The 16599-nt window shown below is 36.9% G+C and overlaps 1 protein-coding gene across 41 annotated transcripts in view; it reads left to right on the top strand.

Annotated features, from left to right (window-relative positions):
• ANK2 (ankyrin 2) overlaps positions 1–16599 on the top strand; it is a 306380-nt gene that overhangs the window by 156726 nt on the left and 133055 nt on the right. For all 41 annotated transcript variants that reach the window (XM_042870754.1, XM_042870755.1, XM_042870756.1 and 38 more), the window contains one exon: positions 11862–11963. In XM_042870754.1, the coding sequence (XP_042726688.1) occupies positions 11862–11963 (102 nt within the window). The remainder of the gene's footprint in view (positions 1–11861; positions 11964–16599) is intronic.

Below are 16599 nucleotides of genomic sequence, written 5' to 3'. Positions count from 1 at the left end.
TTTTTTTATTTATTTATTTTTTAATTTTAAAACTGTTTTCTTCAGTACATGATGTTACTTTGTGTGTTTGCAGCAGAGGATGTCTTTATGTAGAGTAGTGCGGCAGTGAACAGGAGGCAGGCATGCAAAGGAGGGTACACTGACAACTCTATGCAAGGCTGAGAGTTAGGCAAGCAGTAAGTGATAACAACAGTCGTGTCAAAAGAGAGTCTCTGAGACAGGTATTTTATAGTATTGATAGCAAATTAAGTGCCTTTGTTTTCCATTGTTTTCCCCTCTGTTTGACAAATTTATTTTTAAAATGGTTATTTTCATGAAAATCAACAAAAGGGCTTAGCATCAAAAATTCTGGCAGAACAAGATCAGAAAACCATACAAACTGATGCATTCAAATTTTATCTTGTCCCACCCATATTGATCTACAGTAAAATTGTTCTCGTCTTTTAGCTTTGCATTTGCATGGCTTACTGCAGTGCATAATAGAAACTATAGTTCAGAGGCGCAGCAGAGCTCAGAAGGGAAGAGGAGACTGGAGGTGCTCTCAGCAGTAGCTCACAGGAAGTTCTGACTGTCCCAGAAGAACATATGCTTGATATTGTCTCGGTTTTCTGGTAGGAAAAAAAAAAAAAGAAAAAAAAAAGATTACTGAAATTTTTCTGACCAGTTCTGCTTTTTTACCTGACCACACAGTTGGATCAATTCTTCAGTAATAAAACTTAGTTCAAGTTAAATGATAAAATCAAGCTATTTCTTTGAGTTTTCAGGCAGCTTTTTTCTCTTACCAAGCAGTTTTTGTTTAATTAAGAAATAAGCTCCAGTATTTGTGATGGGAAACAGCAGTAAGGAAGAAAAGCAGTGAAAGCACAGAGCTTCCTGGCATGGCCAGAGATGGAGGGAGGATGTCTATTTTATTTTGCTTTGGACAGACAGTATAATATTTCCCTTATGCTGAGGCTGTTAGGCAATGTATGGAGGTTCCCTGTGGTAAGAAAAACTCAAATAAGCAAACTCTGCAGCAGTTCCCCCTGCTTGAATTTACAGTCCCAGAGCTGCTCTTCTGCATAAGGTCTGGTCTGTGAGGAGGCAGGAGCAAACCAAGTCCAGCAGCATGTGATTTTAACCTTGATTATTTTTTTAGATACTTCCTTAGTTCGGCCTTCAGAGCTTTTCATAGCAGGCAGAGATCAGGCATTTTGATAATGGGTTTGATAGGTATTTCATTGTAAGATCCTGGCTTTGGATCTTTGGTTTACCTGTGGTAGTTCAGATGCTACAGTCCTTTGAAAATTTGAAAGGAATATAGCCTGCCTTATTTCCCTAGGAAGAATGCAGTTCATTATTATATTTATTTTTATGATTCCTTATAGAAAAATTTAAAAATATATATCTGTAGATTAGAAATGTCAGTCATGTTTTGTCCTGAAGGGAGAAGTTGTACATTGTTTTCTCTCAAACAGGAATATAGCATCCAGCACAATACCTGTTAGCTCAAGGCTTCCTGTGCCTCTTTACGGCTGTGGCTGTGCTTGCGGTTTTAAGGGTGCCTGAGAAGGGATGCTACATCAAGCTAAGTGTGACGACTCCATGAATCTTCTACCAGATATGAAGTATAGAGTAATTTACCTGACACTTGGTGAATTCATGTGGCAATATTGCTGTTCATGATCTAATCTTTCTAAGCCAAAATCAAATACAGTCTGCTGACCCATCTTGTTGAAGAAATCAGGAGTATGTTTGTACGACTCTCTTGAGTTGTCTACATAATGCAAAATAACTCACTTAAATGGGGAGATAGATGCTGTTCTGAGTTCACCTTTGAAGTAAAAGCAGTATTTCAAAACAAAAATCCAAACTACTTTCACAATCATACATTGCAGATTTTTTTTTTTTTTTAATGTGCTGCTACCAGGAGATCTCAGGTGGCTGAACACTGTGGTTCATGTGGCTCATCGCATTTGCTGTGCATTGATTTCCCTCCTTGATGTTTAACTACCTTCTTATTTGCTCTTGAAATTATATTTGCTCTTGGAAGGCTCAGGCGCCCCCAGCAGAGATTCTTGCTTTGCAGGTAAAGCCGTGGTGATGTGGGCTTTGGCATCGTGACGCAGGGCAGCAGGACACTTGGTGTAGGGAGCTGGTTGCAATGCAGCAACACTGAGAAGTGATGAACTGGTAGGCTGTTTCCAAAATCTGGGAAGTATCTGTGACTGGAGGGTGTGGGGCTCGTGATCCAGATTATTCTGCTACACCCATTACTACAGCATGTGGAATTGGAGCCAGAAAGTTTTAAATAGGAAGAGGAAATTGCAAGTTTCCAAAGTGGGGGTTTTACAGGTGGTGGAAAATACAGCCGAAGAGCCATTCATTCAGGTGAAGTTAGATAAAATTTGTTCTTTTGTCTGATGACCAGAGCAGAATTATTTGGAATTAAGCCCCAAGTTTACAGAAGTTTTGTTTCCATGGTAGTGTTATGGGAGGAATTAAGGGGGCGCTGACTGGTTAACATTGTAACCACTGCATACACATCAAGTGTCATGCTTAAGGAGGAGAAGGATTTTGTCTGCTTTGAATGTGCTTCAGGTGTAACTCCTTGCCAGCTGGGAATAAGCTAATGTCAAGAGACAAAAGGAAATTATCTGTGTTGGGTACTGGGCTACTTGTGCATGAATCCTAAAAAAAAAATCTACTAAATGAAACTTTTCTTCTTCTCCCACAAAAGATGGAGTTATAAGTAATTCAGTTACTGCTTCACATTCTACTTTATCTTACTTTACAGGAAGGTGTTTAAGATGAGTCTTACTGTCAGAACTGGCTTTCAATTAGAAACCACTGCCTTTCAGTAACACCCATTTTGTTTGCATCTATTTTAGTCCATCTCAGTGGAACATGAAATCATTTTTTTCTGTTTATGGTGCCAGTAAATTTGAATCAATTGGCAATCGGTTAATGGTGTTTAGGTAAGTAAAGCTGTCTGATCTGTCTGATTCATTAGCACTGATAGTGTTAGCATGTTTCTCTTAATAGAAAATATCCCTTCAGTGACAAGATCAGATAGATAAGGATGAAAAATTAATGACAGAATTCTTCATCAACTATCTGTCATAAACTTCATTTATAGGCTGGATTTTGCTTAGGTGTCTTTGGAATGGCATGCTAATACTTTCTAAAGGTGTTCTCACATTATTACCATTATTTCTCCATGTAGGGCCATCGTTAGTAATGGAAACTTGACGCAGACATCATGTAGATGCCTGCCAACTTCCGAAGGGGTTCCAAATATCCCCAAATCTCAATATGTGGTGCCCAGATGATCCAGTATACTACTGCTTCCTTTAGTATTATTCCATTCCTTTAGTGGAAATCTTGATTCCATACCAGAATTGAAGAGACTTCAATGAATGGAAGTGTCACACAGGAGAAAGGAGACTGATCTTGTGGTTCAGTTGAATATTCTGTGAATCCTTTCTGTTTCAGTAAATGATAAAATTAGACTTCCACTCAAATTTCAGTTCAGGAAACTTTTCCAGTAAACAAAAGGATTATCTATTCCTACTCTTAGAGTAGAATGAAAGTTGTAATAAAAGATAGGAAGATTTTTCTAGTTTTTAGGATCGCTTAGACTATGGTAAAAGCTTTTATTTTTTAAACCCATCTTTTATTAATTTGCAGGGGTTTTTGTTTTGGTTTTTCTTTTCTTTCCTTTTTTGAATCTAGGCTGTGTTTCTGTTTCACGTTCATCCTGATCACTGTAAATTTGACTTGCACGCTTCGTTTCCAAGCTGGGACTTACCCCAAATTTTATTTATGTATTAATTTTTTAAGGGTGTGAATAGCCCAGTGGGATATGGGGGGTTACATACGTCTGAAGCTCAGCTAGTACTGGTGTGTTGTTCTGGATTAAGCCTCCATTATTGATGTGGCTTTATACTTTAACATCAGTATGGATTAAAATAACATTGTTTCAAATACAGAATCAAGAAGGAAACTGCAGCTGAAAAAAGGCTTCTGCAGGGTTCTTTTTCATAGAAAGCTATGCAGTTTTGCCTCTGTTCTCACAAATCCTTCATTGACATAGTAAAAGTCAGCTGGCAGTATGTCCAGTATGCCTAGTTAATGAACGTAGTGGGAGGACTCCTACAGCTGTCTGTGGCAGCTAAGTATCATAAAGGTTTTATAGAGGACATTTGTTTCTTGGCTCAGAGAAGGGTTGATTTCACATTAGTTTTCTCTTCCTCTTTTGCTGCTGCTGTTGCTAATCTTGGCCCAAAGTCAAGAAAACAGTTATGTATATATCCATCCTTTGGCGATGAACATGATTAATTTGAGATCTATTTGGTCCAAAGATGTGGTAAAAATTCAGCAAATGCTGATTTGCTGAACATAGTCACTTATTCTTTCCATGGTTAAAAATAAGTCCAAACTGATTAAATATTTGTACATTACACTGGAAAGAAAAGAATGGCTGGAAAATGTATGATCTGCAAATACTAAGATTTCTAAAAGGAGTTTTAAAAACTGTTCAGCTGTCACAGAATAACAACCAGCACAAATAATTGGGATTTTTCCCATCATTATGGGAATAATGGCATTGCAATACAGCTGTAGTTTTATAATGAGCATATACTGTGGAGGTGAGCAGGGAGGCGCTTGTTTCCCTGTACTCGGCTCTGGAGAGGCTGCAGATTGAGTACTGTGTTCAGTTTTGGGCCCATCACTGCAAGAAAAGCATTGAGGCCCTGGAATGTGTCCAGAGAATGGCTCACTCAACAAAGCTGGTGAGGGGTCTGGAATACAGATCTTATGAGGAGCAGCTGAGGGAGCTGGGATTGTTCAGTCTGCAGAAGAGGAGGCTCAGGGGGAGACCTTATTGCTCTTTACAACTGCCTGAAAGGAGTTGTGATGAGGTGGGGGGTCAGCCTCTCCTCCCATGAAACTAGAGATAGGATGGGAGGGAATGGCCCCAAATTGTGCCAGGAGAGGTTCAGGTAGGATGTTAGGAAAAATTTCTTCTCAGAAAGAGTGGTGAGGCACTGGAACAGGCTGCCCAGGGAGGTGACTGAGTCATTGTTACTGGAGATGTTCAAGAAAAGGTGGTTTATTAATAAATCCTGCACAACTAAAACAGGTGCAGCAGATGTGATTCATTCTACTATGAACCAGCATGAAGCTGGTTTTCACCAGGAAATCTACTCTGTTTGCTTAAATGGGGAAAACTGAATGTTGGAAATAATTTTTGAAATCAAAATAAGAAAATAGCACGTTGTCCATCCATCTTCCATCATGTCTTCCTGTAAAATAACAAAAGGAAAACATGCAAAGGAAGTGGATTTGAAAATAAAGTACTGGTATATCTTTCTTTTCTTTCAGGTAATAAATGTTACTTTATTAAAAGCTGGGGAAATTGCCACAGAATCACAGGGATTAGAAGGGACCTTGAAAGTTCATTTAGTCTAATCCCCTTGCTGGAGGAGGAACACATAGATCAGGTCACACAGGAACGTGTCCTGGCAGATTTTGGATGTCTCCAGAGAAGGAGACCCTACAACCTCTCTGGGCAGCCTGTTGTAGTGTTCTGTCACCCATGATTCGATTAGGGTTACTGTATCATTAAGGACATTTACCAGTGCTAGATTACTCAGTTTGTGCTATTTGTGCCATTTGGACAAGATTTAGCAAACAATTTAGTCTTTGCCCTCTTGCAGGCATAGCTACTACTTAACTTAGGCTTATATTTCACAAAATCACCATTATTCAATTGCTGTTCTTTGAAGATTGGCAGTGCATTCAGCGCAATATTAAATAAATAAAGAAAGAAACAAAATTAAAAAAAAAAATAAATCAGGGTGTAAAAGATAAAATATGAGCAACTGACAACATTTATAGAAAGCATTCCCTTAGAAAAACCATTCGTTTTCAAGTCCTACCTTTTACGTTTGGATTTTAGTGTGGAAAAAGTAACCATACTGGCAAAAGAAACATATGTGACAAATGAGTTGAGTAATGGTAACACCTCATCTGTGCTCCCTTGTAGAGTTGCACCCAATTAAATGATGTTTTGTTTGAGCAGACGATTGCTAAAATCAGAGAATAACCAAGCCAATTGAGATAAAATTTAGTGGTTGCCTCAAGGGTATGAGCAGAAATTGATACTGATAATAAAAAATAAATGAAATGCGTTTACACTGCTGCCATTTTTTCTCCCTACATCTTTCAAGTACCGAATAACATCAAGAAGCCATGAAATTCTGAGTTTACATTATGCAAATTTCATTCTGTGTTGAGCTGAATTCTCAATCCCAGACGTTACCTGAATATATTAATATGATAAGTCACCAGTCAATTAAGAGCTGTTTAATGAGCATTTTACCAATTATAGAAGCAACCGTTGAACAAACCCTTCCTTACCACTCAGGATTTTGTAAGTAGCATCAACAGCCAGAAAAACCTGTAGACTAACAGATTCTGTCTTCATGCTGACTTCATGTAAAACAATAATACAGGGTTCAGTTTAACATGGAAGTTTTTATAACTGCTAGTGACTTGACTTTCTTGATGTATATAATGCATGTCAGTTAATAGGTTTTGCTTACTTGCTGGTCAGGACCAGCCTCTTCAAAAGTTTTGGTTGCATAAACATTCTCTGTAAATCCTAAGCACATAGTCAAGGAGAGGCTGCTTGAGAGGTACATTTAAAAGGGTTATTAGTTTTTAGATAGAGACTTTAATGCATAGACTAATGTTACACAGAACAAATGTGTTAAATTGAGGTGTAAAATATCTATTTCTTAACTATACACTGGTTTTGACTTCTGTTTTTCCTGCAATTCTGTCAATAAACTCTAACAGGTGAAAATATTCAACAGATCTTACTGCTAGGTTTTATTTTCACAGAGAGGTATCTGGGGTTGTGGACCAAGAATTCCTGTTATTTGGTGAAATAAGGTACAATTTTGCTGTAGAAATGATTTCAAACGAATATTTGGATGATTTAAATAATGTTACCATAAAAGCAGGCTTTCAGTTACTGAGAACAGAAGGCTCCTCTGGCTCAGTCTTTTCTTGTTGAGCGTGAAGCTGGTTTTCACCAGGAAATCTGAATGTGTTGAGAAATTCCAGGGAGTTGGATATATTGTATGACTTCAATACTATGCATCACAATTTGTTTTTGCCATATGAGTACAGTGCCTTTGAAACAGGATGATGGTACGTGCTGTGAGTGATGAGGTCTGTTGAAACAGGAAAAGCAACCAGAGTGAGGACAGAGGATCTAGAAGGCAAGGTTTCTGACTATTGGAATAAAACACTAATTTCCAGATCTAATTTAATTACTCAGATTCTGTGAGTTGTGCACTTGAAATTTGAGCAAAATTCTGATATAGCATTTAGCATGAAATATGGCCTCTCAGCCACTTTTTAAACATTGTTTAAACAATGTTTTTTCTATCCTCTCACATATCTCACATTTTTATTATGCTAAATTTAATAATATATTTATCAGCTAGTCTGATAACCAGCTAATTAAAATCAGCACTTTTGCATTGTGCTATGAGTATACCTAAAGTTACAGTGGCTATTTTCTACACAGTAACTCATTTGTTTGTAGTACTTGGGAAATTTCTCACTTCCGTTTGGAATTGTTCATCCTCACTCAGAAGCTGAAGAAAAGCTAAGTTAAATGATAGTCGTCATAGACTCATAACACTTTCTTGCTACGTGTGTGTAACGTGTTGTGGTGGTGGTGGTTGATTTTTTAACAGTCTATGTTGACCTGGATTATGAGCAGTTTTTATATATATATCTGTAGAATAAATGGTACAGATTCAACCTTGGTTACTGTGAGAAGAAATTATGTTATGGAGCAGTCCAGTGTTAGATGCACAATTAACAATAGCCAAAACTTTTCATGGAACAGTTTAGAAATCTCAAAATAGTACATTAGAAAAAAGCTGCTGAATTCAGCCATGTTATCACTTTGTCCTGTAGTATAAGGTACCAGCTAAGTATTCTTCAGCTCTTTGTATCTTGTTCTAATGGCATCTTAATAACGTTCTGATTAAATTGTGCAACTTAGTGAACTCCATGTAGACAGAAAGATTCCTATGTTTGAATGATGTGTCAAAGTGCCAGGAAAGATTTTGCAAATTAACATGTCAGCATTGGATGTGTCCAGACTTCCAGCTTCTCATGTTCTCATATTTGTCACCTACTCGCCATACTCTTTGGTAATCTCTTCTTTTCCTTCTTGATAGAGTGCTTGCTTTTGTATATGATCTACATATGATTGTACAACTTCAAAATGTGAGAGGTGTTTGCACAGGGAGAGATGGCGTGCTGTGTATCGTAGGGTGCAGTGGATTCTGGCTTCATGTTGTTGTGAAGAAAGTATCTTTGCATGACATTTGGCTGACAGTTTTTCTTGACCAGTCAACAAGCCAGCGAAAACCAGCGTATCAGTTTCTGTGCCACAGAAATGCATTAAGAATTCAAGTAAAAATTCTGCAATTATGGAAAAAAGAAATGTTATGAGATTACTGTGTCAGCTGGAAAAATCCACAGATCCCAAATCATGGTTACCTAGCATGGTGAAACTACAGAAAACAGCTGCTATGGACTACTAAGACAGTTCTCTTGAGATGGGTTTGAATTTGTGATGTGCCAAAGTGAGTAAACTGCTGAGAGCACAGTCCTGACAAAAATGACTTTAAAGACCTTGAAATAACAGGAAAAAGGAGAAACTACTGATGACTTGCTGAAAAATCAGAGATGACAACCAAATCAGGAAAGCAAATAGATATACAGTTTCCAAGCTTTAAAACACAGTGCTGAACCTTTGAATGTTTTCAGCTATCAGTACACACTGATATTTGTGCGTGAATTTGTATGTGAAGTGACTGAATTGGTGTTTGTGTTGTTTAGTTGTATTTTCCAGTTTGATTTAAATAAGATTTAAATAAGAGCACAATCTTTAATAAGATTTGAATAAGAGCATTTTTGTGTGGAATAACATATTGCCCCAGATGACAGTGGTTAGTGATCAGAGATACTGTAGTAGAAACATTGTGCAAGAGAGGCTGTAAAAATACCAGGCTTGGTGAGCTTGCTTGCTTCCTCTCCACCTTGGCTTGATCAGTTGCTTTCTAGTATCTTTGTTAGCTCCTAAAATAAAAAAGAGAACAGGAGATGCTCTCTGTGATTTGATGTAATCTCTGTTGACCCTCTTGCTCCTGACTGCTAAGTCTTAGTGATAATCCTGGCATGACTCCATGTAAGTGCATGCTGATCTTCTAGATAGTTGTCATGTGTGGTCACTTGTTTTGCTAATGCTTCACATGTGAGTCTGTAAGAAACTATTTTGAAATAGGAAAGGTGGACTATAAAGAGATGGGTACAATTCTATTCACCTAATGTGAGATCAGTACATGCTACAGTGATAAAGCATGTGTTTTGTTTTGTTATGTTTTGTTTTGTTTTAGGGAAAAGAGATGATGTGCTCTAATATTTTCCAAGGCATCTAAAGGGAGCATTGAGGTCTCATGGTTTTCTACTGGGATTTTAGCTATCCTATTGCTCTTCTCTCCACAATTAAGCAGTGTTATTTCAGAATGAGACCATACAAAGATGCTTCTGGAAAAGAAGTCTCTGTACAGGGAGTTAATCATGTATAGGTAATTCATAATAATTCTTCATGTTGACAAGAAGTATATATTCTGCATTTTAATTGATATTCAAGTGTATGTAATGAATCTTGCAATGATGTGCATTGCATTAATTTTTAGATGCCAGAAGTATGCATCAAGAAAATGAGAGTCTATTTTGAAAATGCTGCTTGCATCATCTTAGCCAGAAACAAATGAAACATGCTTATGTGGTCCTACGTACCATCTGATCTTTCAGCAGTAACTGGGGACTTAACATTTTGGCCTTTTGTGTTACTCTGTGTGAAAGAAAAACCAAGCTATGATGGATTTATCCCTAATAAAAAAAAGAAGTTGTAGATGTTTGTAGTGTCATTCAACCTTAACAACCTCTTTAAAGTATGAAAACAGATTATCTCAGGTCTGGCATGTTAATTTATTGTTGTAAAGCTTGAATAGAAATGGAACTAAAAAAGGTAATCCGTGTGTCATACTGAGGGCAAAGGTATTTTTCCCATCACTTTCAAGAGTGTCAGAATTTACTGCTTGTAAGTTCTAGTGTTTAATCTTGATTTACGTTTTTACCAAGACAACTGTTGTTTCAAGGACATTTAAGATCAAAATATATATTTTGTGTGTGTGTATGTATGTGTGCAAAGGAGACAGCACAGTGCTAATAGTTACCATTTAGTTTTAAATGGCATCTCTTTTAGGTGCCCACTGACATCTGCCTCTGTGTCATCTGAGTCCTTGATTGTCTCAGGCCTGAAGCTATAAGAGCTTTCTGTTGGTGTGAATTCCTGTGCTACCATCCTTTTCGCCCTGCTGTGTTTTTAGAAAGGCGGTCTGTTTTCTTAACAGCAAAAGATGTGGAAAATATGCTGGAGTTTACTTAAAGGGATTTTAAAGGAAATATTTTTATCTTGATTTGTAGTGCATTTGTAAGAAGAATCATTTTAATACATCCATCTGTTTCAGATTAAAATAAGTTGGAATCAGTGGTTGTTAGTATGGTGCAGTAATCTGGGCAACAGAAATAAATGCTTTGTAATGGATCAGGTGAGTGGAAAAAAAAAAAAGCTTTGTTGATCTGCATTAATAAGTTGGAAGTGAGAAGCTTCCAGGTTGTTCCAGGTAAAATTGTGGTTCTCATCAGGTGCTTGTGGCAGAGAGGTGCAATTAGGTGAGGAACACTTTCAGTGCCTGGCTCAGTGGTGTGCAAACCCTCTGTGCCTCTGTATCCCAACCTCACTATACAGCCTTGAGTGGTTACCTATATGCCTTCTGAAAAACACTCCTACTCTATATGCTTACTTGATGTGTGGAGACTGCTTATTTTATGTACAAAGATGATTACTCTCTGTATGTGTGTTCCCAAACGCTAATTCTGTTTTATACAGTTCTGTTTTATACAGAATACCTCTATTACACAACTTTCTGTTCTCCGTGGATTGTTGGTTGCATTAATGGCTAATTTGTCTGTGTGTACGTGTGTAGGTGAATAGCAAAGTGCATGTTAGTTCAAATAGCCAACGTGATTTCATGGCATAAATGTTGCTGAATATGAGAAGGCGGGAGCGTTTTGTGATCCCTCACTTTAACAATACATCACACAACCTAGCTCAAGAACAAATTGCAATGCTGATCCTATTCCCCAGTTTATCATGCCCCAGTTCATTTTACAGTAGATAAAATATAGTAGGATATTCGTTTTTCTCTTAGATGTTATTTTTTTTCTCTTAGATATTATTATTTATACCTCATGTATAGCCAGTATTTATGCATGAACTTTGTAGTCGTGAAGCTTTGTACACCAAAAACAAATCCCAAGCTGATGCGTGAGCATCTTAGCCAATAACAATTGGTTAATTATTTTCCTGCATTCTGAGCACATACATAGAAACCAGAAAACTATGACTAGGAAACCCGTTGCTTTTTATTCTTCCTTGTTGTTAATACTAGTTACTGTGATTTCTGTCTTTTCATTGCTTCTTGCTAAGTTTTAAAATTCAGCAGTTATTGCACCATTTTGCTTACTCTGACGGGATTGCTGTTTTGCACCGGTGTAGCCCTGTTTGTGTATGTTAATTAGTGCGGATCCAATGCAAATTCTTCACAGTTTTATTCACCTGCAGCATAACATGTGGAAACCTTTCACTGCGATGAAATTATTATCTCTTTTAAGCAGGAGCTAATTAGAGATTTTTTCTGCTTATCTTTTTACAGTCTGACAGCAACGCAAGCTTTCTTCGAGCTGCCAGAGCTGGCAATCTGGACAAAGTAGTGGAATACCTGAAAAGTGGAATAGACATTAACACATGTAATCAGGTAAGATAATGAAAGGGCAAAACTATACGAGGAAAATGCAAGTCATATTCTCTTCACCAAACTGGAATTTTCAAGCTAGATTACCTCACGTAGATGGTAATTCACATGAATTACCTCACGTAATTCATCTCAAGCTATGTCTTTAAGTTTGTTCTTCAGTGGGAACTTTCTATATAAAACTGTTCTTGTCTCTATATTGCTTTTAAATAAAGCTTTGCATAAGCCTTTTGGAGCTCTTCTTTCTGACAGTATCCTGCAGGTTTGAATATGTACATTACTGCTATACGTAAAATCAAAATTCAAGGTATTTTCTGGTATTCTAAGGCTAATGGACCTACTGTTGTGAAGTTCCAGTTCCAACTGAAACAGTAAACACTAAATATAGCTGTATTCCTGAAAATATTCAATTTATGCAAAAAACAAAAAAACAAAAACAAAACAAAACAGAACAAAAAAACCAACCAAAAAAGTCTTGGTTGCAAAAGTTACTAGGTAGTATTCCTAGGGAGAGGGAAGATAAGTTTGTCTTTTTTTTTTTTTTTTTTTTTTAAGTATGACAAATTCTGCCAACAATTTTTTGTGTGCTTTTAGTTACTGCTTTTTATTGAGGGTATTCATTTTATTTGTGATGAGGCATGGATCCCCATGTAATGGGAATTTCTCCATTTTAATGAAAGATATTCCTTTCATTTCAGGATGCGCACTCATTTATATGATGGTAATAGCAATAACTTAAGAAAGAAATTACATAGGTTGCTCTGAAAGTAATGCTTCCTATTTATTTCCATGAAAAGTGCAACAAATACAAAGAGCATTGTAACGCTGACAGAGCAAATATTCAGCTACAAAATGCTGTTTAGTAAGATCTACTTTATCTGGTACGAATTACTCAGCTTGTAGCCCATTCCTCCAGCGTTCATGTTAAATTAATGAGCAATCCAAGCTCATTAATAAGTTCATTAAGCTCCAATAAGTCCAAAAAAAACTAAGTATGAAACTGAAAACACCAACTCTTTCTGTATTTTTTAAAAATGTGTATTAATGTATTACGATTAAGGCCAAGATAATTTCTTTCAGAATACACAAAATTCTAACTCTTTTGCAAATTCAGACTTGCATGAGGGCTGCTCTGAAGGTAATGCCTTCTATTTTATTATGTTGAATAATCTTACTAAAATAAATAAGTAAATTTGCATGGTATCTTTGAATTTTGTTAATGTATTTTTATTGAGATTATTTAGTTAATATTTTGGGAAACAAAACTCATTTTATTTACTTATACGCCGAATTTTAAAATCCCTTCTTCAATCCTTTTTCTGTTGTGTGGCAATGAGTTCCAAGTACCACTAAATAATCTAAAGACAGAAAAGTGATGGAAAGTAGGTGCTTTTCCATTGTTGTTCATCTCTAATAAGTATTTCCTTGGTCTGCTGGTTGTTTAATGCCCAAATCTTCATAAAATATTAGGAGTTTTTTGCAACTGTATGGTTAGTGCATGACCTCAGATATTTTCAGTGGGTTCTAAAACACTTCTTCGTTTTCAATTTAAGGGAAACAAAAGGAAGTTTAGTACTCCACAGTGCCAGACTTGTCCCTTAAGAGCAATTGCTAGAGCTGTAGAGGTAATTGTTTCACCTAGAGCAAGAATGGATCCAATTCAGAATGTTCACTCCTGTGGCAGAGACAGCACTATACAGCCTTACTGTTACAGAAATATTGTATGCTACTTGATCGCATTGGAAGCAGTGTGGCCAGTCAACTGATTTTCCTTGGTCTTTAAGCGCACCACCCCACGTGGAGCACCTGATCCCCAGTGACCTGAGGTGAGGAAGTCCATGGCTTCCCCTGCTATTTTTGTGATTTCTCAGCCCATAAAGAAACATCCAGTGGGAAGTATTTTTAGCTGAGTAGCTAACATGTGCTCAAGAAGATTAACATCTTGAAGCTTGGTTGTGGAATCTCTAGTCAAATGGTAATTAGCATTGCAAATCTGATTACCCTCAGGTCGTTAAAGAAACTATGATTTTATTCCTTTTTTTTTTTTTTTCTTTTTTCTTTTTTTCCTCCAAAAACAATTTTGGAAAACTAAACTGAGATATGTTTTTATCACTGGTCAAATTACTCTGTAAAATATATTGTTATGTCAAAATATATTGCTATGTCTATAAAAATATACTTTAATATTCTGCTTGAACTACTACCTCCTGTTTCAGAGGAATTAGTATCGTAAAAACACAGAGTTAAAATTTCAACATAGATATGACTGTGATGGAATATTTTGGTTTGGCCCTTTTGTAAAATGAGTTGCAAAAATCCAATTATTTCTGCTTCGTAGCCCAGGACCCTGAGTTTGTGGTGCTTAAGTGATTGGTACCATCCAATTTAATAGGACTGCAACTGTTACTTAAAAGAAGCATGCAGTTAAGTGTCTTGACATTGTAGCGGAGTCAGGGGTGTTTCTTTGAAGAGGGGTTTGAAAGCTCAAGCTTTATGATGACTACCTCCTAGCTCTTAGTCAGATTTGATCAGAATGACCACAAACTAGACAGTATGTAGAAACTCTGGAAGTAAAAATGCTTTTAAAGTTTGTCTTTAAATACATAAAATCAGTAAATAATTTAGTAGAAATTTCTTGTTAGCTCTATTTGTAATTCATGCCTCATGAGATGGATGAAATTTCAGTGCCCGAGGTGAACAGAAACTTCAGTGAATGTTTACTTGGGTAGCTTATAGCATCAGGTTCAGCCCACTGAAAGAGCTGTAAGGAAGAAGCCTTTGCCTGGTGAAAAGAAACAGGTATCCAGGGGAAGTTTGTTAGCAGAGGATAAGACTGAATGTGCTCCTGACTGTTGTCAGAGTACGCCCATAGTTCTCTTGTACTACACAAGTACACTTGATCTCAAAGACCTTGCCTCAGACTTTCACCACATGGCTCACAGCTTACTTGTGGCATCATTATAAATCAAGCAAAACAAGAAACACAACTCTTCTTCAGTAGCTCTGATACAGAGTTGGTGTTATTTCAGGAACTTTTGCCCAGAAAACAAAAAGATGTGCACCCAAGCCTTGTCTTTGGGCCCAGTGCAGCACAGGAGAAGGCTGTGAGCCTGTGTTGCAGTGTTGGGGCTGCTCTAAAGAGTCCTTGTGTTGACAGCAGCATGTTAGCTGTGCTGACAGAAATTTGGAGTGTTAGGTTTCTAAGGTTTCTTGATATTCACAGATTTTTCGAATCCTTAATTCTCTAATGATTTAGCTATATGCACAATGTTAAATCCAATGTTATTTAATTTAAAAGTGCAGCCAAGTGCTAGTCTGAAGAAGACTGTTTTCCTGAACTGCAGCTTTATACTATCCAAATGATATCTGTACCACCAAAAAAACCTCAGTGAAATTCATGGCTCCTTACTGATATGTACTGACATTTGAACTAGAAATAAGTATGCTTAAAAAAAACCCAAACAAACGAATTATTGCTGCTGGAGAATGTCAGATAATGCTGACTATGATGCAAAATATCAGAACTAATTAAAAAAGGCCCACAGCTGTGGCCACTGCTTATTTTCAGAAAAGAATAGATGGAAGAATAAGAAAAGAAATAATCTAAAGTATTTTGAGGCATTATCTTTCCTGCTGAAGAATAGCTGCCAGTGATTAGGCAGTGTGTGTCAAAGGGAAGGCTGAATATGAGAAGGGAGAGATTCCATTGCTGTCAGTGTCAGGGAATTTAATGATGAACAGGAGAAGAACTGGGGCTTTACATGTGCTATTTATTGAAAACATATAGAGAGGATCTTGTCCTGCTCTCTGTAAGAGTTTCTATTAAAAAAAAATCAACTGTCTGGAAAGTACCTGTTACAGGGGACAGAATCTGGCAAAGTTCAAGTTACCCAGATAGGAGAGATTAAATCTAGACTATGTTTCTCAAAACTGCTCTTAGAAATATTTTTAAATACATCCAACAATTCGGTGGCTTGATAATAAAGAGAAATATTAACAAAAAGGCTCACACACAAGACAGAACGTGCTTGCTATGATAATCACTTGGAAACTTTAAAAGGTTTTCAGTTTTACTCGTGTTCATTTTCTTTTGCTTGCTATGAGAGAAGCATGATTAGGGCTGCTGCAGATTCATCTTCTGTGGGAAGTGCTTCCCTTCTGTGGCTTGCTGCGCTCCTTCGTGAAAGCACATTAACAATATTGTGCAAAGCAAGTCCTTCTTATAAATTGATATCACATAGGTGAAATCAGAGCCAGATTAACTGCAAGCAGATTCCACAAATGCAGGAGAACAGACGCTCTGTAATTTCTTAGTGTATTGAAACAGGAAGGTAGTGTTCCTGGATGGTGTAGGTGGCACCACCACCAACTTTCAGGATTTTTGGCTTTTCAGTGTGGTTAAAGATCAAAGCTGGATTTATACCTGGCTTTGTAAGGGTTAAAAAAAAAAAAAAAAAAAAAGCCAACAGTAACAAAAAACTAAAAGCTCATACTGACTTATTTTCTTGTTTTTATTTGATAAATAATATTACCTGATGTCTGAGTTGACTCAGGGATGTTCTAGAATATGTACAGCATTTTGAGCTTCTGACAAACAGTACAGAGTAGAAAATACAATCCTTCAGACCTATGAATAAAA

The sequence above is a fragment of the Lagopus leucura genome, unplaced genomic scaffold (genome assembly GCF_019238085.1).
Source record: "Lagopus leucura isolate 7727_CA_CO unplaced genomic scaffold, USGS_WTPT01 Super-Scaffold_100004, whole genome shotgun sequence".
Lineage (NCBI taxonomy): Eukaryota > Metazoa > Chordata > Aves > Galliformes > Phasianidae > Lagopus > Lagopus leucura.
This window is presented reverse-complemented; position numbering and strand designations above follow the sequence as displayed.